General features: G+C 38.1%; 3 protein-coding genes across 11 annotated transcripts; 1 reads left to right on the top strand and 2 right to left on the bottom strand.

Moving 5' to 3' along the window:
• Positions 1 to 6,602: 6,602 nt before the first annotated feature.
• mybl1 (v-myb avian myeloblastosis viral oncogene homolog-like 1) lies at positions 6,603 to 18,017 on the bottom strand. Of its 3 annotated transcripts, none has more exons than XM_056738669.1 (16): positions 17,518 to 18,017; positions 14,669 to 14,768; positions 14,431 to 14,502; positions 13,967 to 14,059; positions 13,249 to 13,469; positions 12,898 to 13,084; positions 12,440 to 12,517; positions 11,951 to 12,049; positions 10,508 to 10,729; positions 10,014 to 10,388; positions 9,789 to 9,928; positions 9,591 to 9,705; positions 9,143 to 9,253; positions 8,936 to 9,049; positions 8,685 to 8,852; positions 6,603 to 8,592 (listed from the first exon to the last, which is right to left on the bottom strand). In XM_056738669.1, the coding sequence occupies exons 1-16, from the start codon at positions 17,538 to 17,540 to the stop codon at positions 8,473 to 8,475; spliced, it is 2,238 nt and encodes a 745-aa protein (XP_056594647.1). In that variant the 5' UTR covers positions 17,541 to 18,017; the 3' UTR covers positions 6,603 to 8,472. The 3 variants fall into 3 exon arrangements, with proteins under 3 accessions (XP_056594647.1, XP_056594648.1, XP_056594649.1); XM_056738670.1 differs by having other exon boundaries at positions 8,936 to 9,046; XM_056738671.1 differs by lacking the exon at positions 11,951 to 12,049.
• Positions 18,018 to 19,038: 1,021 nt separating this feature from the next.
• LOC130413446 (arylamine N-acetyltransferase, pineal gland isozyme NAT-3-like) lies at positions 19,039 to 20,418 on the bottom strand. Its single transcript, XM_056738672.1, has one exon. It carries the CDS (start codon positions 20,111 to 20,113, stop codon positions 19,262 to 19,264), a length of 852 nt encoding a protein of 283 aa, XP_056594650.1. The 5' UTR covers positions 20,114 to 20,418; the 3' UTR covers positions 19,039 to 19,261.
• Positions 20,419 to 20,680: 262 nt separating this feature from the next.
• Positions 20,681 to 24,486, top strand: ropn1l (rhophilin associated tail protein 1-like). 7 transcript variants are annotated; one of them, XM_056738675.1, is made up of 7 exons: positions 20,686 to 20,839; positions 21,016 to 21,051; positions 21,204 to 21,364; positions 21,519 to 21,642; positions 21,782 to 21,943; positions 22,137 to 22,312; positions 23,923 to 23,974. In XM_056738675.1, the coding sequence occupies exons 2-7, from the start codon at positions 21,037 to 21,039 to the stop codon at positions 23,963 to 23,965; spliced, it is 681 nt and encodes a 226-aa protein (XP_056594653.1). In that variant the 5' UTR covers positions 20,686 to 20,839; positions 21,016 to 21,036; the 3' UTR covers positions 23,966 to 23,974. The 7 variants fall into 7 exon arrangements, with proteins under 7 accessions (XP_056594655.1, XP_056594654.1, XP_056594653.1 ...); XM_056738673.1 differs by lacking the exon at positions 23,923 to 23,974 and adding an exon at positions 24,259 to 24,486 and having other exon boundaries at positions 20,690 to 20,839; XM_056738677.1 differs by lacking the exons at positions 21,016 to 21,051; positions 23,923 to 23,974 and adding an exon at positions 24,259 to 24,486 and having other exon boundaries at positions 20,681 to 20,839; positions 21,223 to 21,364.
• Positions 24,487 to 25,508: the final 1,022 nt, after the last annotated feature.

The raw sequence follows: 25,508 nt of genomic DNA, 5'->3' as shown, positions 1-25,508 counted from the left end.
AAATATCGATGCGTCTGCAAAGTTGTTGGGTCTTTCTAAACAAATTAATATCCCGATCTTCACTCATTTGATGGATGGTGTTTGACTGCTGACACCAGTCCAGATCAGCTGTGAGGTTTGGGGAGGGTGCCCATCTGTTGACTGGTGTCAGGCTTGTAAAGCACTATTAGCCAAACAATACCACGCCAATGGGCAGAATGTAGGGCACAGTTTATGACAAAATCAATTAGTACTGTTGGGCCGAGAACGCTGTGTGTTTATATCACGGTATTAACATAAAACGAAAAGAAAGAAAGTTGTATTTTGTTAGATTAAAAACACAGTAACAATATGCAATGGCCATTTTGCCTTTTATATGTGACCCTGGACAACAAAACCAGTCTTAAGTAGCACGGGAACGTTTTTAGTTATAGCCAAAAGTACATTGTTGGGGTAAAAAATACAGATTTTTCCAAAAATCATTTGGATATTAAGTAAAGATTGTGTTCCATGAAGATATTTTATAAATTTCCTACCGTAAATGTATAAAAACTTTCTTTTGTGAGTGGATGGCCTGCTATAATGCCTCAGATTAACAACTTCAAAGGCGACTTTCTCAATATTTTGCTTTTTTTGCACCCTCAGATTCCAGCTTTGTAAACAGTTGTTGTTCCGCAAGATAGTGTCCTATCCTAACATACCATAGAAATAGAAATCTTATTTCTTCAGCTTTCAGTTAATGTTAAATCTCAATTTCGAAAAATTGACCCTTAAGACTGGTTTTTATCGTCCATGGTCACGTATAGTGTTTAGAATATTGTGCGATTATGGACCGTACAATATATTTTATACAGTAATTCACACACATTTTTTAACTTTGTGTGGCATGTGTAATTAATAATCCGTTTAGATTAGACCACTCAGTCCTAAAAGTGGTAGATTTTGAATGGCAAACTGTAAATCTACCATAAATGTAATTCACAATCTGCCCACTGGAGGGCAGTAAGACACAGCTGCATTCCTCTCTGGCACATCACAGAAAGATGACATCATTAGCATGTTTTCAAAGCATGACATTTGGGCGCCTGCAGAATGGGCAGCAGGGCAGCTTGCCTGTCCCGTGTGTTCCAGAGCACAATAATAATAAAGAATTAAGTCCACAAACAGTGAAAAAACTCTATGTTTTAGATTTAAGAAGTCACTTGTAAATAATGCTGTTATTGCTCCAGCTAAGAATATTAATTAACTATTTTTTTGACACAATACAAGGATGGATCTAATCTGTCCCTCTCGATGTCTTGTAAAGCTTTTGTTTATATCCCCAGAGGGATGAGCTCACTAAGAATGACAGCGGCCCCGGTTCAGTGCAGGCCTGGGCTATACCGATCCTGGGGGAGGGTACCGGGTGAGTATGCCATTATACATAATGAGTCTGCAAATTACAGATCTTTACGCCCGCCTTCCCCCACCAACACACACATGGGCAGCTGCTCACCCTCTCAGCAACACTCCCCAAACAGGTGGCAAATCTCATAGCTCATTAGCTGACAATACACACGCATAGCACACCAGCGTTGATCAATTCTTGCTCTGACTCTTCAAGACCTGTGGGTTTTAATGGCTTTATGCATTCTATACAGTGACCCATAAATGGATTTGTAAAACTGCAATATTTTGTTAAAACCTATTTAAGTGTTTAACATGCTTTATTTGTTAATTCTTGCATAAGACGATTGTTAGTTTATTTATTTTGAACACAAAAGTTGTTTCATTTTTAATCCGGCTTAAGTGTCTTATTACTTCTGGGGATCAAATTGCTCATAAAATGAGCAGTAGGTTATCTTTGTTTGTATACGTTCATCAACCAATAAATTCTCTGCCAGCGCAATTTCACACTTTTCGCTTTTTTGAGGCCAGTGTGAATTCCTGGCTGGTGTTTCTGGGCGTTTGCGGGGCTTCTGCGCTCTTGTTTTGTGCAGTCAAGGTGTGAAAGATTATACTTAGCTGTGGTCCTTTCATAGGCGACAGTCTTTTCCACGCAGCTCCTGAACCAGTGCTGAACTGTCACTTGTCTTGTTTTGTCGAAGCGTCGGAATCTGGGTCATCAGGAATAAACAGCCCTTTGTGTTTGTTGTTTCCTCTTTGTGTCGTCCAGCAGAGGCAGGCTACACGTCCCCCGGGGGAGGACAGAGAGGAGGGTGCTTTCATGCCGCTCAGATGTGAGGTCCGGCCTCCGGCTGCCGCACCACCAAAGGATCTTGTCCAAGCCCGGGAGAAAAATCCAGGGCCGGGGGCCACCGATGGGGCTCTTGGGGCCCATTGAATCACTCGCCTCCAAGGCTGTACAAAGCCTAGAAGAGAAGAACTGTAGCAGTATGCTGTACAGTGACTTCAGACGTGTAATACTTTAAGTAACATTCAAAGTAATAGCAAGAAAACGGATTCAATGTCTTTTGGCATTTAAGTTTATATTAAGTTAAAAATAGTTACCTCTAATTTTGTCCCTTTACTAAGGGTGTAATGATATTGGTTATCATGATGCAAACAATTATGTGTCTAAAATATGTAGCTATGGCTATTGTTGTACAATATGATGGTTGTTTGACCAGGGTTGTGCAAGTTACTCTGAAAAAGGAATGAATTACTTGTTAATAATTACAAATTCAATAGTGTAATTAGATTACTGTACAAATGACTCTCTCCAAAAAGTATATACTTAATTACTACTAATTACTTTCTAGATCCTACATCAAATTTGATAAGTTAAGTGAATCAAGGAAAGACATGATACGGCTATTTTGATTCATTCAAATAAACAATATAAAACCAAATAAAGAAGTATTATTAACTGACCAAAGTATTACAAATGCGAGCACAGATTTTAAAGTTTTTATGTCAATTCCACTATTGCTCACACATATGTTTGATATGCTCACACAGTAACTGTAATTAAATTACATCAAGAATAAGAGTAATCACTTACTTCACTTGCTCAAGGGGAAAGTAATTAAATTACAGTGACTAATAACTAAGTAACTAGTTACACCCAATACTGTGTTTGATCTGCATCAACATTAGCGTTTAAATATTATGTTTAATTTTCTGCTTTAACTGCTTAAAGAAATTCTCAGTAACGTGTTAATGTATTTACTGTTTTAATTCTATGTTCAAATTTGTGTTTTTATTCAAATTTTTATTAATTTACAAGATTCATTTAAACAGCGAAAGATGTCAATTCTTTGACAATTTTCAATTGCATTTGTAAGCCTTCTTTGTAAATGTTTTGCAAATACGTCTGAAATTTGAATTTTTACAAGTTTATATTTTAGATAAATTACTCAGACATTTCCCATAAAGGCCTATAGTCCCCTTATACCACCATGTGAATAAGATATAATGAAATACGTTTAACTATTGAAATCTTGACCTTAGATATTAGTTTTCCCATTACCCGACATGTTTGGAGAAATTATTTGCATTCTATTAGATGTTCTGGAAAATTAAAACTAACTATAAGTGTAAGACCTACACCTCATTACGACAAAAATGACTCTAAATTGCATGTACAGTATATTTGGATGTGTATGTGTGCTAGGTTTATTGTTTGACATCGCCTAGAATAAATTCTTTATTCCTATGCATTTAAAAATGATATTTCTTAAAAAACCCTGTTGCTTAATGGGACAGTCAATGTCTGCTCCATTAGGGTTGACAGATTTGGCAACATAGCAACAATAATGATATCCTCATAGATCCGTCGGCTGCTTCTCTGGAACAGATGTCCAACAAAACCTCTGTCCTACAGTCTGAAATTAAAAGATTAACTTTTTGCTACAGTTTCCTTCGAATCAGCACGAGTAACTGACTTTTCTCAGATTTTAGGTTAATAAGACACTTCGGCCATCTGCTAAGCTCATCTAACTGGTCCCAGTACAGCTTTCTCCAGGCTTATAAATCTTTAAAACTAATCCACTGATGTGGTGACTGTTGATGTCTCGTGAACGTTTATTGTGCTCGTGAGCGCCTCGGAGCGCCTTCAAAGGGCCAAAAAGTCTCAAATTTATGGGACAAAAGCTTGTGATACGGTGAACTCGGACAGCGCTCATCTCACGCCACCTGTCGCCCGTGGCTCACCTCAGGAACAGCTGGTGTTGTGATCCTCAGGTCATAAGTCTGAAAATTGGTGCAGAACGTTTTTCATCTGTCACACCCACAAGAACACGGTGTCCTCAATTATCTACACAAGGTGAACCTCAACAGCAAAATCTGCCCAACAAGACCACCTTCGGTCAAAGAAATCCAGTTTTCTATCCTGTATCCGTGGATAGCAAAGACCCATTTTCTTCTCAAAACTAAAGCACAATCACCCACCTAAACAAAGGGTTATATTTATATCGGTACAGTATAGCTATGCACCCGGCCTGCAGTGTCCAAAGTCACAGCAGTCAGCCGGTTGTCACCATTGGAAAGACTGACCCATATTAATAGGCATCACTGGCATTGGAGCAGCACGACCGTGTTTCCCGCCTGAACTGTGGGTGCCTGCCAGATGACTGGGTCTGTCAATGCAGCAAGAGCCTACCATCTGCTGTCTAGTGCACACAATGGCAGGCGATGTGCATGCATACCCAAGGGAGCGGCTTCAGGGATGAGTCCGTACCACATGTTGCATCAGGACACGCACACGAGCGCACACATGTGTGGTTCGCATGCGTCCTATTATTATTCTATTCAGGGATCTATACAAGCCTGTTCTGTGAAAAAATACAAATGCAAATGAATGCATTTATAAAGTATGTTAACATATGAGCACATGGGTCCACAATTATAGTAAATTTGTACAGATTAACCAAGCAGGTCAAATCACAACTTTCTATAAGATGATAAAAAACACATTTCCCCTCCTCGAATAGATCAAAAGGTGAGCAAATGAAAACTGCTCAAGTCTGTTTTAAATATTGAGAAAAAGACCCAGATGTCTCACAAATGTCTCCAGTAGAGTTTTAGAAGAAATCTCAACAATGTCACACACCGAGCTCAGAGTCAATGTTATATTATTGTCAAATTATTATAATGAATTCTAGTAATTGATCATAAAATATGATTATATTAATTATAATTTCAGATTCAAAATTTTCTACTTTATAGTGCTTTTCACAATATTGCATTGTATTAAAGCAGCTTTCTTGTAAATACAGGTAGGCTATGCGAATTACAGACAAAAAATAAAAATGTGCATAAAATATACTAGATGTGTACGGTTTTATTATTGTTAAACAATGCACGCATGTTGGTCGTATGGCAAAAAAAATAAAACTATAGCGCTATTAAATAAGCCTGCGTATCAAATTTTGTCTAAAGATGTATTTATTAAAAGACCGAACTGTTAGGGCTGTTCTGGGTTGTTAATAATATTAGTTTTTTTATAGCTATTAAACAAATATCCATATCAAATAAAAACTGAATAATGTAAAAAAAATCAATATAAAATGTTAAAGCTGCGATGTATTTTGCAATAATACCATCAAAGAACAGAATATGAACTCAAATATTTTTCCTAAAAATTGACCCGAATCCAGATTATTTTACCAATACAATCAATACATTAATTTAATGAAAAGTTTGAAAACTAAGCCTATATTTATCCTAAGAATTTTTAGGAGAAACATCTGAGACTAGGTTGATACTTAAATAAAACATAACTGAGAACTCCATCGAATCTTCTGAGCTTTGAAAGAACAACCTCTGAGCAATAACATTTCTTATGACCTGAAGTCATTCTTTTCTAGTCTTTTATATAATATATAAACCCATCCCAAATAATGCACTAGCACAGCAACATTTTGAGCCAACCGGTGAATAGAAAGTAATCTTTGCTGTTTGCAGATCAATAATCATGTCTTTGAAGGTCAAGGCTGAAATTCAAACCTCAAAATGAAACCTCTTTCTGAATTTACACATCACTGTCAGACAATACAACAGGTGTTTGTTTTGACTTGAGCCAGAAATGGCTTCAGTAGCCATCAAGCAAACAGTGCACTGTACAAAAGCCCTAACCAGCCGACCAATTTACCCGCGATGGCCCTTTGACACCACTCAAGCCAGCATTGGCCGTCTGAAAATACAATAGCAAAGTGTTCTCCGAGTTTGAAAGAAACATATAAGAGCACATGGGTTATGGGCTTGTAATGGCCGTCAACAGCAGAAGGCATGTCACCGGGGCCTTGTGCCCCTCTATTCGGGGGAAATTGAGTGAATAGGCCTGCAAAACTAACAGACATGCAGAACAATAGAGCCAAAAGACATTATTTCATGGGCGAGTGGGCCTCTTTAGACAGAGCAGCTGACCTGTGGAGAGCCTGGTTGTTCGGGGAGGGCGTGGGTCTGTGGTCCCCGAGGGCAGGGATTTGCGGCACCCCCCGGTCCAGTGACAGGGGACGCCAGTCGACTTACCAGACCGTCTTCATTACATTAGCAAACACCTGGCTTTCTACTCAAGTTGAGGACTTTGAGGAGTGACATTAAAGGTGACCATTGCTTGAAAAGTAAAGTCCTGAGGAGGACGGAAGAGACCTCGGATACATTTCATACAACTCACAGCCTTTAAGAAAAAAACAAAAGCGTCGATTTGGAAAGCGTTTATTTATTTTTAGGTATGTGAATGAGAACATGGACGGGTTTATTGTCACATCAGAAGCTGGTTATAGTTGTCAAATACATCAAAATATATTGCATGAGGAGTGAATATATCATGTGAACGTGTTGCTTGCTTTCATGTGTGTCATTTGATACATTCGCTTCCCTCAATGTATTTGCGGTTAGGCTAAAAACTTGAAAATAAGAGAATCAAACACCTTTACACACGAAAAGAGGACGGCCAAAACAGACAAACATATCTCAAAGCAGTTATCTACAATGGTACATTGCTCTTTTTCTTTTTTAAACAGATATGGTGCACAATATCTGTGCACAATGTGTAGTTTGCTACCTGGTAGTGTTTGTAAATTCAAATGGTCAGTATTTGCGTTTTAAAAGCTGGGTTACAACGGCAGAAACTAATAATTTAATAAGACCAATGTGGTCTTAGGTCGGACCCTAATACTGATAAAACCTTCAATGTTGGGGTCTATTCTTTCCATGACTAAACGCGAATAACCTTGAACTATTTCACAAGGACTGTCCTCAAAGCAAACAAAACATTTCACTTCACATGAGAGCAAAGCAATTGTCCTACACATCCTTTAGAAAAATTGTGTACGTGTCCATTCCTGCTGTAACAGTCATTAGCAGCGAGTAAAACCCTTCTCCAGAGCACTTAAACTCTGTTTATTTACACCATATTATCCTTCAGATGTTATCGTGAAATGTGTTATGTGTAAATACATTCAACCACCACATACAGCAAATTGTAAACACTACAGAGGGCATAAAACAAAATAGATACAAGAGACGAACCAACAATTATACATTTAAAAGTGCAATTTCTCTACTTGAAACACATGGAGGCTGAATGCTGCTACCTTTGCGACCAACCAATCGCCTTGAAATCGAGAGGACGAATCCTTGAAAAAATGTTACGGTATAGGCCTGTTCGAGCCAGACGCGAGAAATTAGCGGTTGTTAGACACCAAAACAAAGGGAAGGTAGTCAAATCCTTCCTAAATATAATTAGACATTTCTTTATATCTTTAAAATAAATAAATTAGTAAAGATTTAATAAATAGAACCTACAGCTCTAAACGAACGAATCTCTCCTACCAATCTGTTCTTGGAACGTGTTACTTGTAACGCATCTTGTGCCATGGGTACCAAACATGATTTCAGCTAAATTTCAAGAGCAGCCAAGATGCTGGATTGAGTCAGCGATGTTACGTCTCCAGATTCTCAAGATGCATTTCGACATCCGTCACTTCAAAACAGAAAAAGGTTGCGAGGTACCTTCCAGTAGACATTAACTTATATTCATGCTATACAATACATTCAGTGAGTGTCCTACTCAGAATAAAGGATAATCATCAGGGTTGAACCTGTTGCGTTCGGAGCGGATACGATTACGTTGCAAGTGCTATCCAGTTACCCTACGACACCGTCGCTGCTCCGCACCCTAACAAACAACCACAGTAGTGCAACACTGCTAGTGCTTCCTATGCCGAGTCTATACAATTCTCTAAAAACATCCACAAGTTTCATTCCTTTTGTGTCCTGAAAAGGTTCCTTTAAAAGCAGCTCTTAAAATCAGCACTGTCTATAGATAAAAACGGATACAATTCATCTACGTTAAAAAACAATGCAAGCAAAATTCTGCATATCTAGTGCTATGTGTATTTTAGCAGGAAGACAACCAGCATGCGCTTTGCTATACCTCTATTACACTTAAGCAGTACATTGTTATATCAGTAGGTGTCTAGCAAACGTCATAGCGAACGTTTGGGTTTCCTACAAGTCAGATTGTCTAGGAGGTTAAATGTTGGAGCGATGGAGAAAAGGTGACGCTTAGAGGACGAGAGCTCTGGAAATGCAGGTGCTGGGCTTTAAATAACGTCTAGCCTGCTCGGTCATGATCAGCTGATCCTCCGTTTTTCCAAAGACCACCGCCTCCCACTCGTTGCTGGCCTAATGGGTTGAAGAAACAGGAATCGATGTTTGTATCTGAATATACAGTAGGATATGATATCTTGTATTGCTTTCTTATGGTGATGAATTACCGTTGTGGGGTTTTGGTACGGTGGGCTCCTCTGGATCTTGCCTTGTGGGCTGATGGAGCGGACGATAGAAAGTGAAGTCTTCAGCGATCCGGGAGAGCAGGTGTTCTTATCTCTCTCTGTCAATGGCATCATGAGCATGGAGCTGGCCAGCAGACCTTCACTATTAGACTATGTGAAAGAAAAACTGTTACAAACAGGAAGTTTTTTTTATTTGTCACTAGTTGGAATTATGGGACAGATAATGTTTTTACCGTTCCATTGTTGTTAATCTGCTGTTGGGGAAACAGCTGTACGTTCAAGCAATCCTTCTCCCAATTGTCCAAAACCAAAGACTTTCGTACTTTCCTAGCAGGAGCTCCCATCTGCTGTAAATCCAGCAAAAATATAAAACCACGTTAATAGAACAGCATTTAGACAAAAGCTGAGCACAAAGTAGCTGTCTTGAATGTGTCCGGTACCTCATAGGTTCTGTACTGAAGCTGGTTCTGCTCTTGTGTGAAGATGTCTGACCCGGTTTCCTCCTTGAGGACCTCTCTGATGTCCTCTTCAAGAAGTGCGAGCGGCTGGAGCTGAACACACAGAAGTAGTTAACTAAAAAACTGAAAATTCAACGTAAAAAAACATTCGCGAAACCTCCAGTCATTTGAAAAATGGGATTTAAATAATAAAAATATGTTAAATAATTAGTACATTTTGTATTTGAAATGTATTCATATGCATGGTAGTATTTGTTGTCATCTCTGCAATTTATGTTGATTTGAATAAATTAGAAACCATGCTTTATGACAGTAGTATGAAAATAATAAGAACGCCATTGAAAATAATACAAATGACCAAAAATATGAACAGCCGTATTAAAAAAGGAGAATATTAAGATACATTTCTGACAGGAGTTTTACGACATACCACGATTTTCAATGGGCCGTGCATCTTCTCCTGAGCGGCCAGTGCATTTTTGAAAGGTGTGGGTGTTCGTGGGGTGTGGACCATGACATTCCTGTGAATCTTTGGGGTCCTAAAACTGCAAAGACAAGAAAATACAATAAATTTACATTTTGATTTTAAGACTGATGGCTTAAATCTGAGAATGAGTCACAGTCTCACCCTGCATTTTCCTTCTGGTGTTTCGGCGTGGTCTCTCTCTGCTGGGGTGTGCTGAGCAGACACTTCTGTCCACACACCGGGGTGGATGTAAGGGCAGGATTGTCCAGGCTCAAGGGTTCACCACCAGATACATTGAAAAACTACAGTAAACGGATAAACACAAGTTTGAGTTTCAACCTCGAGAGAGCAAATTCTCTGGAAAAATGATGAAAATCATGTGGTTACCTGAGAGGGAGAGAAGGGCCGACCCTTGACAGGGGTGCTTTTTGGTGACAGGCCGCTGATTTCTACAAAGAATCCGCACTTCCTGTCATCTGCAGGGGACTGATCCCCTCTTTCTCGTCTCTTCTTTCTCATGATGGATGGTGGTGGAGAGCTGAACCTGTTCGTGCATGGGTTCGAGAGAGGCGCACACTTGTTCTGGTTCACAACAGCACACTGTCTGCCCATCTCTGGGACAGTAGGGGGGTTTATTGGGTAGCCCAGGTTCTCTGCGGTCCTTTCAAGGTTTGGACAAGCCCCACTGGGGTTAATGGGCTTAGGGGAGGGGCCACCCTCAGAGAGATCAAAGCTGGTCACATCACTCCAGGCCAGAGGGTCCTGCAACACCAGACATATGAGGAAAACATCTCAAAATTGCTCGTCCAATTTCATTCTTTTCATGTATAAAAAATGAAATGAAACAGGTACAGACTAAAAAAGAGATTCACTCTGCTCACCGAGTCAATAAGCTCCATAGTCTCTGCAAACTCTGGTATGGTCTCAAGCGTGGACAGCACAGCACTGGCCTCAGCCGCCAGGAACTTGCTGGGAGAGACAGGCAGAGGCATAGCAGCAGCCCGACCCTCCTCTAAACGACACAGATCCACCCCTCTGTCATCCAGACTCTCTATGGTATCCTCCGGCAGGCTGTCCGACCAGCTCGAGTAACTCTCTGGGTTCTGGATTGGACAAAATCATTGAAGTCAAAAAGGAGTTTAAAATACTTCAATATAGAAAGAGCAGTGATGTGGAGGAAAGAGTAGAGAGGAAACAATCTGTAAATCTACTGAGCTTATCACTTTTAGTATCTAAGCTTTGTATTGGAATAGGTTCAAATCTTGGTCAACCGTTTACGATGTGTAAAGTTGAAAAACAAAATCTAGCTTTTATCAATGATGGCCATGCAAATATCTTCAGTAAAACTGGGAAGGAACTAATATTTAATAGTAGATACACTTAATTAAAGTCATAGTTCAACCTAAAATTGATTTACCTCTTTATTGTCTATCTTTCTTCCGCAGAACACAAAAGTAGATATTTTGAAGAATGTTGGTAACGGAACTATGGGGGTACCCATTCACTTCTATTATGGACACAAAAACAATACAAGCCAATGGGTACCGTGTTGTTCGGTAACCAACATTCTTTAAAATATCTTTGTCAGAAGAAAAGTATGTTTTACAGAAGATGTAAAGGTTTGAAATGACGAGAGGGTGAGTTAACCATGACAGAATTTTCATCTGTGAGTGAACTATCTCTTTAATTACAGACTATATAGACTGTATAAAGAGAAAAACCAAATAAACTACACATATTCCACAGGTCATTTTTCTGTCCTCATAGGATACATCTAAAATAACATGAGGAATACTAAAGGTCATGCTTGGTTAGGAGGAGGACATTGTGTAAAATGTAAATTATGGAAGAAATAAATGATAAAATAAAATAATAAAGGATTGCCAACTTTTGGGAATAAATAAGTCAATACGATGCTTAGGGGTGCTTCTGTAGGTGGATGGAGCATTGCGTTAATACTGCAAAGGTAAATATCGATAAAAACTGTGCTCGGAATAATTTGGATACAAGCATCTGCCAAATGCATAAGTGCAAATGTTTATAATAAAATTATATTATAAAATATATATATTATAAACAGTACATTCAACAAACAACAAAATAATAATAAAGCATGAAAACATTCTAACAGAAAGCTAAAGTTCAACCAAGCCACTGTGATGGTGAGGACTAGAGGCTCTAGTTTATGAAACCATAGGGAAGGAGTGAGAATGAGTGAAGGCAGGCGAGGTTTACTAAGCACAGCTGGATATGTGGGGATGGGGTAGGAAGGCGATGGGGTCTAAAGCGCACTACTCTACAGTCAAACACACACTGTATCTTACACGAGGGCCCGACTGTCTTCTGACTTCACACTCAGCTGACATAAGCAACAGCTCTAGCTCCTTAATTCTTTTCTCTCTGTCAGGGTCGTCTTGGCACGGCTGTGAGGAAGAGAAACCGGGAGGAAGAGGCGGAGAGACGAAGACACAACTGTTTACCGACAATTTATGTGAGGTCATTATTCGGCCCTGAATTTCACCAGGCAAAAGCACTTTGATTCAGATATTAACATTGTTACTTGATTATTATTTACATTGGTTACAAAAAGTTTTCTTTAAATGAGTCCTTAATGCATTCTTTGGCATTGGTGAAATTCAGCTTCTTACCCGTTTAAAACACCACACACATGCAGATTAAACAAATATACATACACACAAACAGTAGCATTAGTTGATTCTTTAAATGAACAAGACCGACACACTTCCAGGAGCAGAAAGTTTAGACATACGGGAAACAAAAGCATGCTGGGAAATATGTGCAATGGGACTTACCGACACAAAGCTAGAGACCTCGACAGTAAAGCTTTCCATACACTGGCTACTTTGAAAATCATAAGGGTATCTGGGCGGCTGAGAATAAAAAAATACATTTGCACATTTTTGTAGACATTATACACATTATTTTCTTAAAGTGATAGTTCACCCAAAAAATGAAAATTCGGTCATCATTTACTCACCCACTTCTCATTTCAACCGGCATGACTTTCTGTCTTCTGCAGAACACCAAAGTAGATATTTTGAAGAATGTTGTTAACTGTCCCCCAAAGTGGGTGCCGACACTGTTCGGTTACCAACATTCTTCAAATTATCTTCTTTTGTGTTCTTTGAAAGAATGATAATCATACAGGTTTGAACTGACAAGAGGGTGAGTAAATATTTTTGGGTGAACTATCCTTTTAAAACTAAAGAAAATCACCCATATGATTACAATGATCTGTGTGAATTATCACCTGTGACTGGCCACACATGAGCCCTGGATTCTGTTTGTGTGGATATTCCACAGCTGGTCTCACTTTGGCCTTTTTCTTCTGGCCCGGGTCACTGCTGTTGCTCTTTTTGGCCTCCTGTAAGTAACCTTCATGTTCCACTTTTCTACGCATGGTGGAGTTCCAATGGTTCTTAATGGAATTGTCTGTCCTATAAGAAACCAATAAATCAAATGTAATTTTCTTGACTATACATGCACTCTTTTATATTATCATAAATAATATATATATATATATATATATATATATATATATATATATATACTCTGATACAGACATTATAAGGCGTAGGTTTAGCCACATTCAAATATGTACCTTCCAGGCAGCAGTTTTGAGATCTCTGCCCAGCGGTTGCCCAAGCGTTTATGAGCTTCATAGATGATGTGATCTTCTTCTTGCGTCCAGGAGGATTTTTTCACCTCTGGGTTTAGGTGGTTGTGCCAGCGCTCTCGGCACTGTTTGCCTATGCGGCCCTGTAAGTGCTTAGCGATCACTGACCACCGTTTGGGCCCGTATTTATGAACCAACTCGATCACCTGTGAAGATGCCAGACAGACGATAAGGAACCAGGTATAGTGTTCTTTCATCAGATTAAAACCTACAATGTTGGATCTAGTCTGAAACGTACAACCGAACCATTTGCCCTGTATAACTGCATAGCCCTTCTGGCATAAAACCAAACACTCTTTATAATGTTGTGTTCTGCTCATTTTTGAAGAGACGAGGAGACACAAAAACTTGACAAAATAAAAAATACAAACACCTTGCTGTGTAATAATATCCAAATAGGAAAGAAAGACAACCCTTTGTGTTCAGAACAGTCCGTTTTTTAGGAATCCTGTCATGCAACATCTGTTGTAACATATCAACCAAACCATTTTAGTTCTCTGGGCTAAAGAAGAGGAAACGGCATCATCTTATGAAACCATCACACCCAATCTGATATTTTTCCCTATTTATCCATCTCTCTCTATCCATACATCTATCTATCTTTGTCTTGCTTGGAGGACACAGAACAGCCGGCTCAACTTACCCTCTGATCCTCTTCTTTTGTCCAGGGTCCTTTCACCAGCTCTGGGTTGAGCACTTTTTGCCAACGGTGCTGACATTGGCCATCTGTCCTTGTCTGTCAAAGTGCAACAAAACCCCACATCAACACCTGCAGCTAGTACACACACCTATAATAACATCCTTACGCTGATAATGCAACACATTTACCACCAACCATAGCAGTTCTGTTGAATTTCTATCTGGTATTTTCATTGCAACAATGGTATTTTATCTTTGGTTAATTTGTTATGTGGCTTGTTTAGAAGGATTTTATATTTCACCTTAACTTTAAACCTTACACTGATTCTTCCACAAAAACAAATTAAAGTCGTAAAAATAAATATTAAAATATTAACAGTTTAAGCAGGTTATAACTCCTAATTCAAAAGCACTCTACAAAGTCCTAGAAACGTTTCAATAAAGTATCAGATTAAGCAAGTTACTTACTGGAAAATTAGTAGCGATTAATTTCCAGGCATCAGTTCCGTGTTGCTCAACAAGTTTCTTGAGCTTTTCATCCTGTGTAAAAACCAGAGGTCATGAGCTTTATCTTTACGCTAGACTTGTCTAGAAAGTCACACCCGTTCCAGTTTCACCTAGAAACCCAATGACTTATTACAGTATTACTCTGAAACCCGACACAGAATAAACATATAAAAAACACTAAAGAAAATTGATAAGGTACCTCATCTCGGGACCATTTGATTTTGCCCAGGGTCTTTTTAGGATTCTTGGGGTCTCTGCTGTCGGGGTCTGTAGAATGACGTTCATCGTCCTCATCCTCACTGCAGCAGAACGCATGAATATAGAGAATACACAGTAAGGAAAGAGGAGATCATAGTTTTACGCAAAATGAAAATACACAATTTGCTTCATTAGACAAATATTTTGTATAAGAAAGGCAGTTAACAACTCCAAACAATAAAATCACTCAAAATAAGCTACACAAGAACTCGAGCATAAGAAATTAATCTGATGCATACCCAAAAATAAAAATTCTGTTATTCCTCACCCTCATATCATTTCAAACCTGTATGACCTGTATGAGAACACAAAAGATGATATTTTGAAGAACATTGGTAACAAAACAACACTAGCCCCCATTGACTTTCATTTGATGAACAAAAAACCACTAAGACATAGAAATAAATTCTTTTGTGTTCCACAGAACAGTCACATACAGTTTTTAATGATCTGAGGTTGAATAAATGACAACATAATTTAAAGTTTTGGGTGAACTATCCCTTTAAAGCAAAAACAAATAAATAAATCTATGTTTATTTTTTGTAAACCTAGACAACGGCTGTGTAAAAGACTTCAGTTTATTACAGTTTGAATGCCTTGTTGCCTGGTAACATTTCACCCAAGCAGTGAGACAGAGAGCATTTAATCAACACCACCGTACACGGGGTAAACGAATCTCCCTGGGACACCACGGCACAAACTTAATGGAAACCATTTATCTAAAAAACAGTAAAGAAGACCTGAAAACGTACTTGCTGTGGAGCTAAAAGAGCAAGTAATATATTAAGGAAGTGTAATCATCAAGAAAATATGCCAAAGCAAGTCACAATACAGTTTTCACCCAGAAATCCTAAGCTGCAAACTCCAAAGTGGTGAGGAAATGTGTTCATATATTTTTAGGCCTAAATCCAATTTTGAGCTAGCTGGTACAAATATGGAAGTTCAAAATCCTTCTAGCTGTGAAACAGAGATATGTTTCACACTGGCTCTCAGTATTACCGGTCACCTAATGAAAGAAGTATTGTGCAGAAACATGCAAATTTAATTTCAGCATGATCTACACCCTCCAGGAAGGGGTGGGCGATGAACAACCATGTTGTTATTTCAGAGGTGCTAGTTATGCTCAGCAATTGGAGTCATGCAAACAAAATCTGTAGGAACTACAAGTCTACCTATATACAGATTAAGACTTCATAGCTGGTGGAGTTACCTTCAGTCTTTTTTGTCTATCAATGTGACCAGTCTTAAGTAGCACATTAATATTTTTATTAAAAGACAAAAATACATTGTATGGGTCAAAATTATTTTTCTGTTACGCCCAAAATCATTAGGGTATTAAGTAAAGATCGTGTTCAATGACGATATTTTTCCCATTTCCTACCTTAAATATATAAAAACATTCTTTTTGTAAATGGATGGCCTGCCACAGTGCCCCCGATTAACAACTTCTAAGGCAATTTTCTCAATATTTAGATTTTTCTGCACTCTCAGAATCTCAGCCAGATATCGTCCTATTCTAACACATCATACATACATCAGTAGAAAAGTTATTTATTCAGCTTTCAGATTTACTCAAAATCTCAATTTCGAAATTGACCCATAAGACTGGTTTGTTCTTTTGTGTCCATGGTCACAATTTACAAACCTCGCAACCAAGAGCTTTAGACAAAGGAGCAAGGGAGGAGCAACACATGCAAAGCTAAAATGTTCATTCATTCATTAATAACATCATGGTAATGTTTGTCCTTTGAGCCCCACAAGCAGTCTGTACGTCCCCGTTCCTTTACAAGCTGTTAGTTGGAAAATCTGACTCATGTATTTCCATAAAACCCAAATGTGAATTATAAGTGTTGTGGCTGGCATTACAAACAGTGTTCTACACTTCATGAACATGGACTGTAACACTACTCTGTATGTAACTTATTTAACAGTTTTTTTAAACATTGTTTGTGATGTTTTATGTAGAAATAATCAACAAAGCAAGTTTTATTAAAGTACCATACCAGATTTTACTACTAACGTTTCAACAAAGCCGTATTAATATACTTTGTGGTTATCATTGTAGTCATTGGTAACGTTAGCAGGGCAAAAGGACAATTTTATGACACGTTATCCCCCATCTAAACCAGCATCACTTATCAAGTCCTGTATTTCAATATTTGTGATCACACTTGAAGATGAATCAAAGCAAGTTAAATCATTTCATCAGTTTTTTATTCTTCGGCGCTGAAATGTTTTTTTTTTAGTAAAAGCTGACTAGCATGCTAGTTAACGTAACTTTTGCTGCGCTGTGGCTCGAGACAAGCTAACGGCTAGCATGCTAGTTTGACATTAGTCTCTGTTGCCACTCACTTTCAGATTCGTTTTGACACACGTAATAATTAAACATATGCTGTTAATATGTAACATTTTTGGTCTTGAACGTTTTTTGCTGAACGAGTTTTTTGGATCGCGATCAAACATGCCGGTCGTCATGAGCAGGTGCGACGTCCACGACGTGTCACGGATCTGACGGTCTTATCAAATTAAATATAACACTTCATTAACATCTCACATGATTTTATTTCAAATTTGCAATTATTATTGTTTTGAGCTATAACGTCCGCTGCCATCAAGAATTTTGATAAATACTGATCTTAGATAAACATGTTGCGGCACTTAACGTCCTTATGTCCAAAAGCATCAGAATAGAATCTGCACGTCTATACACAACCCACAAAACAATATGAATAAATATTGCAATAAAGACATTAGTTTGCATTTCCTTTACAAGACGTCCCACGATCTCACCTGCGAGACTTCATGTTGGCCATGTCAACCGTGTTCACCGCTTTTCCAAGAACGATGAGTTTAAAACATCCAATGTTGCGCTTCTTGAAATCAAAACACAAAGCGATCTTAAGTCCACTGACATTTATCCGCACATGCCACTGTCACACATGTGTCTACTTCCAGTGAAGTGTGAGATCCGTAGATGCAATACAAGAGTCACATTCCCGATATACAATAAATATCAAGAAAACTCAAATGTCCTTCCACATATATGTTATTAAATAATCAACGTTACGGATGTAAATATTCCAGAACAATCTCAAAGCCGTAAGAAGACAGAAGATCCATACACATGTATGTTAGTCTAGCCCGCCTCGATCACACACACCCCTCTGTACTGTCACTCTGTGTTTTCAGTGCGCGTGTTTCTAACACTCATTCCGCTTTATTTTTTGTCCATCCCGCCGAATCTCGCGCCCAGCCTCCTTCCGCAAGCGAGTTTGAATCTGCGCACGCGGCCTCGCCGCTGATTGGTCGGAAAAGAGGGGCGCTTGTGTTCTTGGACGGAAACAGGTCTGGGACGGCCGAGGAGGAATATACGTATGCAGTGTTACTATGATCTACATATCACGTCTATTGCTGAAGATTTAATGTTTGAATTGCAGTTTTTAATGCATGTTGTTGTGAATATATACGTTGCTGCTCAGTTTTTAATATTATAGGTTACCTTCAGCGAAGTAAAATGCGGTTGTGAGTGAAAGCATGACTCACCGCTAGTCTTGAATGAGTCCATGCTGCCCCCTTGTGGCCTTCTGGGATAATTTGGGACATGTTGGAGGAATTGGAAAGATAGACAGTTCGTAGACGTCAGACCAAATAACTCATGCATTTTTTAGCCGTTTGCTTTTTCCATAACTAGTTAGACAATTTTTGTACAATTGTACAATTGTAACTTCTCATCAGCAGTTATTTGTATTTCATTTGGACATAACAGATGAAAGTAATGTCTGATGTCATACGTTTGATACCAAGTCTTTAAGTCTAGTAAGCCTATATGTGACCCTGGACAACAAAACTAGTCTTATGGGGCCGATTTTTTTAAATTGAGACCTGTACATAAGCTGAAAGCTAAATAAATACGCATACTACTGATGTATGAGGTGTTAGAATAGGATAATATCTGGTTGAGATACAACCATTTCAAACTCTGGATTCTGAGTGCAGACAAATATTGAGAAATTTTGAAGTTGTTAATCAGGGGCACTGTGGCAAAGAAACCATTTTCAAAAATAAAGTTTTTATTTATTTACGGTAAGAAATTTACAACATATCTTTATGGAACATGATCTTTACTTTATATCCTAATGATTTTTGGCATAAAAGAAAAATCGATAATTTTGACCCATACAATGTATTTTTGTCTTTTACTAAATGTTCCCGTGCTACTTAAGATTGGTTTTGTGATCCAGGGTCACATATGTCCCACCCTCCCAGTTATGATTTTGGCTCCTTCCATCGCACACGTCCTCAACAGGCAAATTAAAATATATATATTTGCTTTATTTAGTGTTAATAATAAAACAGCACATCAGTATAAAATCAAACAATTTAACAGCATTCAATTAACAATGTGTTAAATAATGATTTAGACATACAGTGCAGATTAATTTCATACGTAACATACATTTGATTTAAACGTTTCCTTGCTTATATCAAGTATTTCAATATCAATTTGTACAAGTATAATTATCATGTCAATTTGTTAATAAATAGCTGGTGGTGGCGTGATTTCAACATCTTTTGGAGTGAGTGGAGATGGAAGAACAATTCCGAACCTCTCCCTCAGAATCTCAGTGATTTCGTCATCTGAAAGTTCTTCTTTGGTTTTTGTAGTGTGCTCTTGGTCCTTTGAGGCCAAGCTGGTAACAGTCAACTTGCGGCCCATGATTGTAATTCTTCCAGTGGGCAATAAGAGTGAACAGAGTGACTTACAGAAGAAAAGTGAGCTTGCAGAAGTCTGATGGTATTCACACATGGCTTTGAAATCATCTCTTTCACGGGGTTCCAGGGTGAATTTGTACAGTTCCTTCCAACAATAGACTTCTGGACTCACTGGTACCTCAGTCTCAGAGTTCATTTCCATGAAAATATATTTTCCCTGAGATCTAAGCCGATACACCCCATGGCTCTGTACTTGGGGACTGTCTGTCTCAAGAGACAGAGGAAGCTGGAATCCTGAACCAAACCCTACGTCACAGAGCCATCTATGCCCATTCAGCTTCACCATTGTAATAAAATGGTCAAAGGGAGGTCCGTAAACACCGGTGAACCGATTCCTCACCTGTCCGGAGAGAATAGTCACGTCAAAGCCCAACTGAGACAGCAGCCAAGAAAAGAGTCCATTCATTTCAAAGCAGAACCCTCCACGGCGCATGGACACGATTTTTTCATAAAGATGTGGCAGTTCAAGCCTGACCCGTTCTCCGATATGAATAGTGAGGTTTTCAAAGGGCACCGTGTATAAATGATTGAGGTGAACGCTCCGCAATGTGTCCAATGTCGGAGACGATGGACCAGAACAGCCGATACGTGCCAAATACTTTTGAACATTCATTGTTTTACTAAGACCTCCGTTAGTTTCAAATTAAAAAACTGCAAGACACAAATAGGACCAGTCGAAATAAAACAGACTGAAATGTCAACAACCTGCAAAGAACGTGCAAACTTTCCCTCGCAGGCTTTATATTTGCGTCACAAGTTTCAGGAAGTTCAAGGGTCGAAACTCTCTCATGACGTTACACCTTCGTAACATTAATCTTAACCGGATGCGACGTCTTCAATCGACAATTAACTATACTGTACACATATTGAATTGACAAATTAAATGTGCAGTCAAGAGATATTTAGTGTTGATAGAGCGAGCGCGGTCGACATTATGCGGCGCTGCGCAGTCTTATTGACTCATGACATCAAGTATCGCGAGAACGATTCGACAGCACAGTGCTCCGCATGCTTTAAGCGCGGTCTCGCGGTACTTCGATGTCATACTCTGACCGGTCTGCGCGATCAGCCTGCGTGAAGTCGAACACGCCTATCTGCGGTTTACTAAAACCTAGCCTTTAGGTAACGCCCTTTGTGTTGGCGTTGACCAATCACATGTCGGATATCTATTTGCTTTATAGGCAGTATCTAGCAACACTGCGTTGCTATGATAAACAGAGATGTAAGTCGACTTTTCCCGGGTAGATAACACATTTTTTTCTTAATAATTTATATCGCTTTTATATTAAAATGGAGTAACTTATAGAACTGAGGTATAGTGTTGCAAGAACATAAAGTGGTAAGTCGTGTTACGTGGTTAAATTATCTTGCTATTTAATTTACATTGAGTAATTTTACGAGCCTTTACGAATATTAGCAATGTTTCAACTAGCAATGTTTTTAACATTTTTATAGCAAAACTGTTTGGATTATAGGAACCATTGTAAACACATATTTACCCTTGTCTGACCATAGGTTAGACCCTGAGGTTAAACTATGGTAATACAAATAGTTAAGTATATAAATATGTAAGCATTCCACCATAAATAACCAAATCCTATCACAAAATTAATTAATTGAATAATATAATTATACAATATGTATATTTGATCGCTTAAACAAATTTTATCTTTCATTTTTCCTTTTATTGTGTTCACATTTAGTTTGCCATTATTTTAAAAGGAACCAAAGTGATGCCTCCTCCTGAAACAATGTACTGCGCCCAGCAGATCTACATACCCCCAGATCTGCCCAATATTTTAAAGCAGTTCACTAAAGCTGCTATTAGAACGCAGCCACATGATGTTCTGCAATGGGCAGTTGCGTAAGTGTGGTACATCATTTAATTGTTAATTTATTGCTTCTTTCTTTAGAAACATATCTGTTCATTATTTGTAGAATCTGTCATCTATGCCTTACAATGCAAATAAAATAAAATACTATATAACAATAACAACATTAAAGTCTATTCTTTTCAGCTATTTCTCAGCACTGTCAAACGCTGAGCCTCTCCCAGTTAAGCAGAGGCTAGAAATACCAGGGGCAACACAGAAAACAGACACAGGACTTACCCCAAATCTTCTGAAGAACCTTCATCAACAGGTGTGACCCAAAGTCAATTTCCCCGTAAACACACTTTGAGTAAATGTACTTAAACATTTTGGACAACATAGGAAGTAGAAAAATCTGTTTTAATGCATCTGTTCTGACTTTAAAAAAAAATTTTTTCCGTTTTCTATAGTTTGCATCTAAAGAATTCATCACAAAAGAGGAGCTTGTTAGAAAGTGGAAAGGCCTGAGCTTGCCTATTGAACATCTTGACACAATCCTTGCACTTGGTAAATTCAGTGAAACTGTCAATTGGATGCAGTTTTTTGCCTTAGCATGCAGTGCTTTGGGAGGGGTGAGTAGCCTCAATATATAATGATAAATTAAACTTTATATAATGATACATTGTGGAAGGAACCTTGGTTAAAAGGCTGATGAAATCTACAGATGGACTCTAGAGAGCAGCATTGCATTTTAAACTGAATCGCAAAACACAAATAGTGTGAATAAAGTGTTATATTTAAAAACCAGAACTAATGTTTCCACAGACCATCATGACCGCCTTGAAGCATGCATGTGAGATATTGACAGAGGACCCTGAGGGGGCAGCGGCCCAGATTCCATTCAGCACATTTCAGAGTCTGTACACATACCTGGCCCATCTGGATGGAGAGATTCCAGAAGAACAGATTGACAGCTTCTTGCAAAGCCTACAGGAGTATGCGTAAGTGTTTACATGCTTAGACGTTTAATTCAAATATTCCCAAAGATAATCCAGGAATAAATGTGTGACACATTAAAAAGTACAGATAAGTATGGAACATGCAAACATGCCTTATTTCAAATCTATGGCCAAACAAATAATAAGTTCACCATAATGTTAACATGTTGCAAATATTACCTAAGGTACGATCAAGTTGACTTCAAGAACAAAATCTGTGGTGAAAGCAAACAATTGAGTAACTAAATGAGCAATAAAATGAGCCTTGATTGAATAATTATTTCTTTCTGTGTTTGTCTTTGTAACTACAAAGGTACAAAACGATAAACACCAAAATTAATTGTTTGGACATTGTTGCTCTAGGCAACTTCGTGTCTTGTTTTTACAATTTTCACCTGTGAAATTACAAAACCTTCTGTTGTTGTTTCCCTTGTTAGAACCTAAACACAGTCAAGACTACATGAAACACAGATTCAAAAGATGCATATTTTATCACTAAAAACATCACATATAGCCAGAGGGTTACATAGATTTTAAATAACAAAATACAGAGGCAAAAGAAGCATAATTATTTTGGCCAATTATTTTGGCCAAAATTGAGATCCCGATTATTTAACACGATTACTCTTTGACTTTTAAGACAGCATAGAAAAAATTAAACTTTACATTTCTTTTCAGTTGAATTCACAGTTTTAAAGCAAAGAAAATTGAACCACTGTAAAGGAAAGGGGTGCGCTGTGGAATTATACCAAAAGAGAAGAGAGGATCCTTGTAAAATGTAATGTGGCACAATAATCGTTTTACCTCGATCCATTTGTTTTTGTAATTGTTTAGGCCAAAATCCAAGATTACGATTAATTTTCGATGAATTGTCCCTAGTCTGCGCACATCAAGAAAAAGTGATCTTATGAATTTATGAAGCATATCTTTAGCATATTTAAAGTTATCTATAGAGTTAATATACTGTGTGTGTCCTTGTTAAAGGTCCATTGAGTTACTTTTTTTGAAGATCTACTGACAGAAATGCAATATAATAAACCTAACTATTTCTTTAGAGATGTATAAAGACTTCACATAATGAAGCGTTATGTTTTTATTATCTTATAGAGTGAGCTATTTATATCTACATATACATCGAGTCCCCTTGCATGGAATTCTCCATGTTGTTTTTACAGTAGCTCTAAACGGACAAACTGCTCTCCAGGGCGTTTCGTAAATAAGTTATCTCCTTTGGCAAAGAAGCGAAAATCTGATCCTGTGTCAGCCACCGTAGTGTTTCGAAAGGGAGGGGTGGAGTGAACCATTGGTTGCAATTCGTAGCCTCACCACTAGATGCCACTAAATTACACTCGATCTTTACATTCTATCTTTAAAGTTGAATGGAGAATACGAATTGCTGAATTATGAGTGATTCCCAACATGGCCAGTTTATTGCACACATAACCCTCATTTGCATGTTTCTAGCAAAGGCAAAAATAAATTCACCATGGTTTCCAATATTCAAGTGTTATATATGTATTATTAAAAAATGACCAAAAAGACTATAATGCCATTTGTCAGTTGAATATTTGACCCTCTAATCTTTTGTTTTATGGAAAACAATTTGATGCCAGTAACTGCACTTGTGAAAGAGAAAACCCCCAAACAGCAACATAGACTTTCTAGGTACTTACCACTTACCAATTATCGTTACCACAGTTTGTCCTCTTCAGCTCTCAACAGACACAATGAAAGCAGATGTAAATTATTGCGAGCACGCCTATGCACACATCTGAATGAAAATTATTTCCACAGAATATTTGGTCCTTGTGAACGTCTGGGACACATGTCAGGAGTACAGTGTGTTGGAATGATAAATACAATAAACAAAATAATTTATGAGATCAGATCTCCTGTTAAAATCTTAAAACAGATTACACATTATAACTGGAGTCTTGTTTTGCTTTCAGAGATCAACAAGGAGGGATGGTGCAACCTTCACATTTTACAGGCGCGTGTAACACTGTGAAGCCTAAATAGAGTCCAGGACAGATGGCATTCATATGCCAACGACATTCTTGTTGATGCCTATAGTACATGCTCGCACGCTGTAAAATACTCTGTATTGATAATGTGTTCTGCCTGCTTCATTCTGTCTATCGACGTGATTTAAACCTTAATAAATCTTCCAAATCTCACGCGTAGCTTGTCCAGAAGGGTGTAGCAAAAGTGAAAGCGAGCGAAGAGGTAAAAGTAGGTCTGTCTGCACATGTGAGTTAGATTTGTGTGATGAGCTTGCTTTCACTTTTGACTGACGGCATGACGTTTCCGTTTTGGGTTTTTCTAAACAAGCCACTATGGGGTTTTCTTGTGAGTATTTCCATCACTGTTGTGGCCACGTGTGTAACTTCAGTTATGCCACACACAGTGGGTTTTCCTGTTTTAAACTGCTTTAAACTGTACGAAGCCTGTACAGAACATTCTGTATTTTTACATAAAAAACAATAGTATATTTGATAAGGGGTTTTAAGTATCAAAAAGGTTTCCATAAGGTCAAAATGGTGCAATTTTTCATTTCATTTTGGGGAGTTGGTGCTTTCTGGCACATTAATAGGCAAATTTCCCTCATTTAGTCGGATTAATCACCTTTTACAAGAATGTAAAGTGGTAATGGACTAATTCAGAATCTACTTCACCTTTATAAATGCATTATTGAGGGTTAGCTAGTTGTCTCTGGAAAAAACTAATTGACCCTTTAGTAATAAAGCTTATTTGAGCTAAATTGCCATCAAGGATTTAGTTCACAATCCTATTTCTTTGCAAGCATTTCACAGTCTTCATTTTAAACCCTGTTTGTGTCATCCGCACACAACTTGTGTGCTTTTAAATAAAGAGCATCTCAGATTCACTTTTACTGTACATGGAGTCCCCCCACTTCTGATCAGCTCTCTGGGGATTATTCAACCTAACAATCCCAGAGCGCTGAGCTAATAATGATCTAAACCAAATTGTCTGACCACACTATTTCTGCATTTATACATTAAGACTTCAATTCAGTTGTCTTTCCAACCAACTTTTTCTATTGGAACCAATATGGTGTCTTTACAATCCTGCCACTTAGCTAACAAATTATACATTTTTGGCAAACAAAAATGTTGACTTGTTTTTAAAAACAACGACACTTCCTGGAAGCCAGATGTTTAATGGTTGAACACAAGCA

Source organism: Triplophysa dalaica, chromosome 23 (genome assembly GCF_015846415.1).
Source record: "Triplophysa dalaica isolate WHDGS20190420 chromosome 23, ASM1584641v1, whole genome shotgun sequence".
NCBI classification, from domain to species: Eukaryota; Metazoa; Chordata; class Actinopteri; order Cypriniformes; family Nemacheilidae; genus Triplophysa; species Triplophysa dalaica.
The sequence above is the reverse complement of the archived record's forward strand: the minus strand, read 5'-3'. Positions and strand labels throughout refer to the sequence as shown.

Bases quoted from the DNA above. Each gene is read 5' to 3' on its own strand.
- LOC130413446 (XM_056738672.1), bottom strand. From the start codon at position 20,113: ATGAATGTTCAAAAGTATTTGGCACGTATCGGCTGTTCTGGTCCATCG.
- ropn1l (XM_056738673.1), top strand. The intron at 21,643-21,781 runs GTGTGACCCAAA...CGTTTTCTATAG, and splicing joins TGAAGAACCTTCATCAACAG to TTTGCATCTAAAGAATTCAT. The intron at 21,944-22,136 runs GTGAGTAGCCTC...ATGTTTCCACAG, and splicing joins CATGCAGTGCTTTGGGAGGG to ACCATCATGACCGCCTTGAA.
- mybl1 (XM_056738669.1), bottom strand. From the start codon at position 17,540: ATGGCCAACATGAAGTCTCGCAG. The intron at 9,929-10,013 runs GTAACCACATGA...CGTTTACTGTAG, and splicing joins GGCCCTTCTCTCCCTCTCAG to TTTTTCAATGTATCTGGTGG. The intron at 8,853-8,935 runs GTAAAAACATTA...TCTTTCACATAG, and splicing joins AGATTAACAACAATGGAACG to TCTAATAGTGAAGGTCTGCT.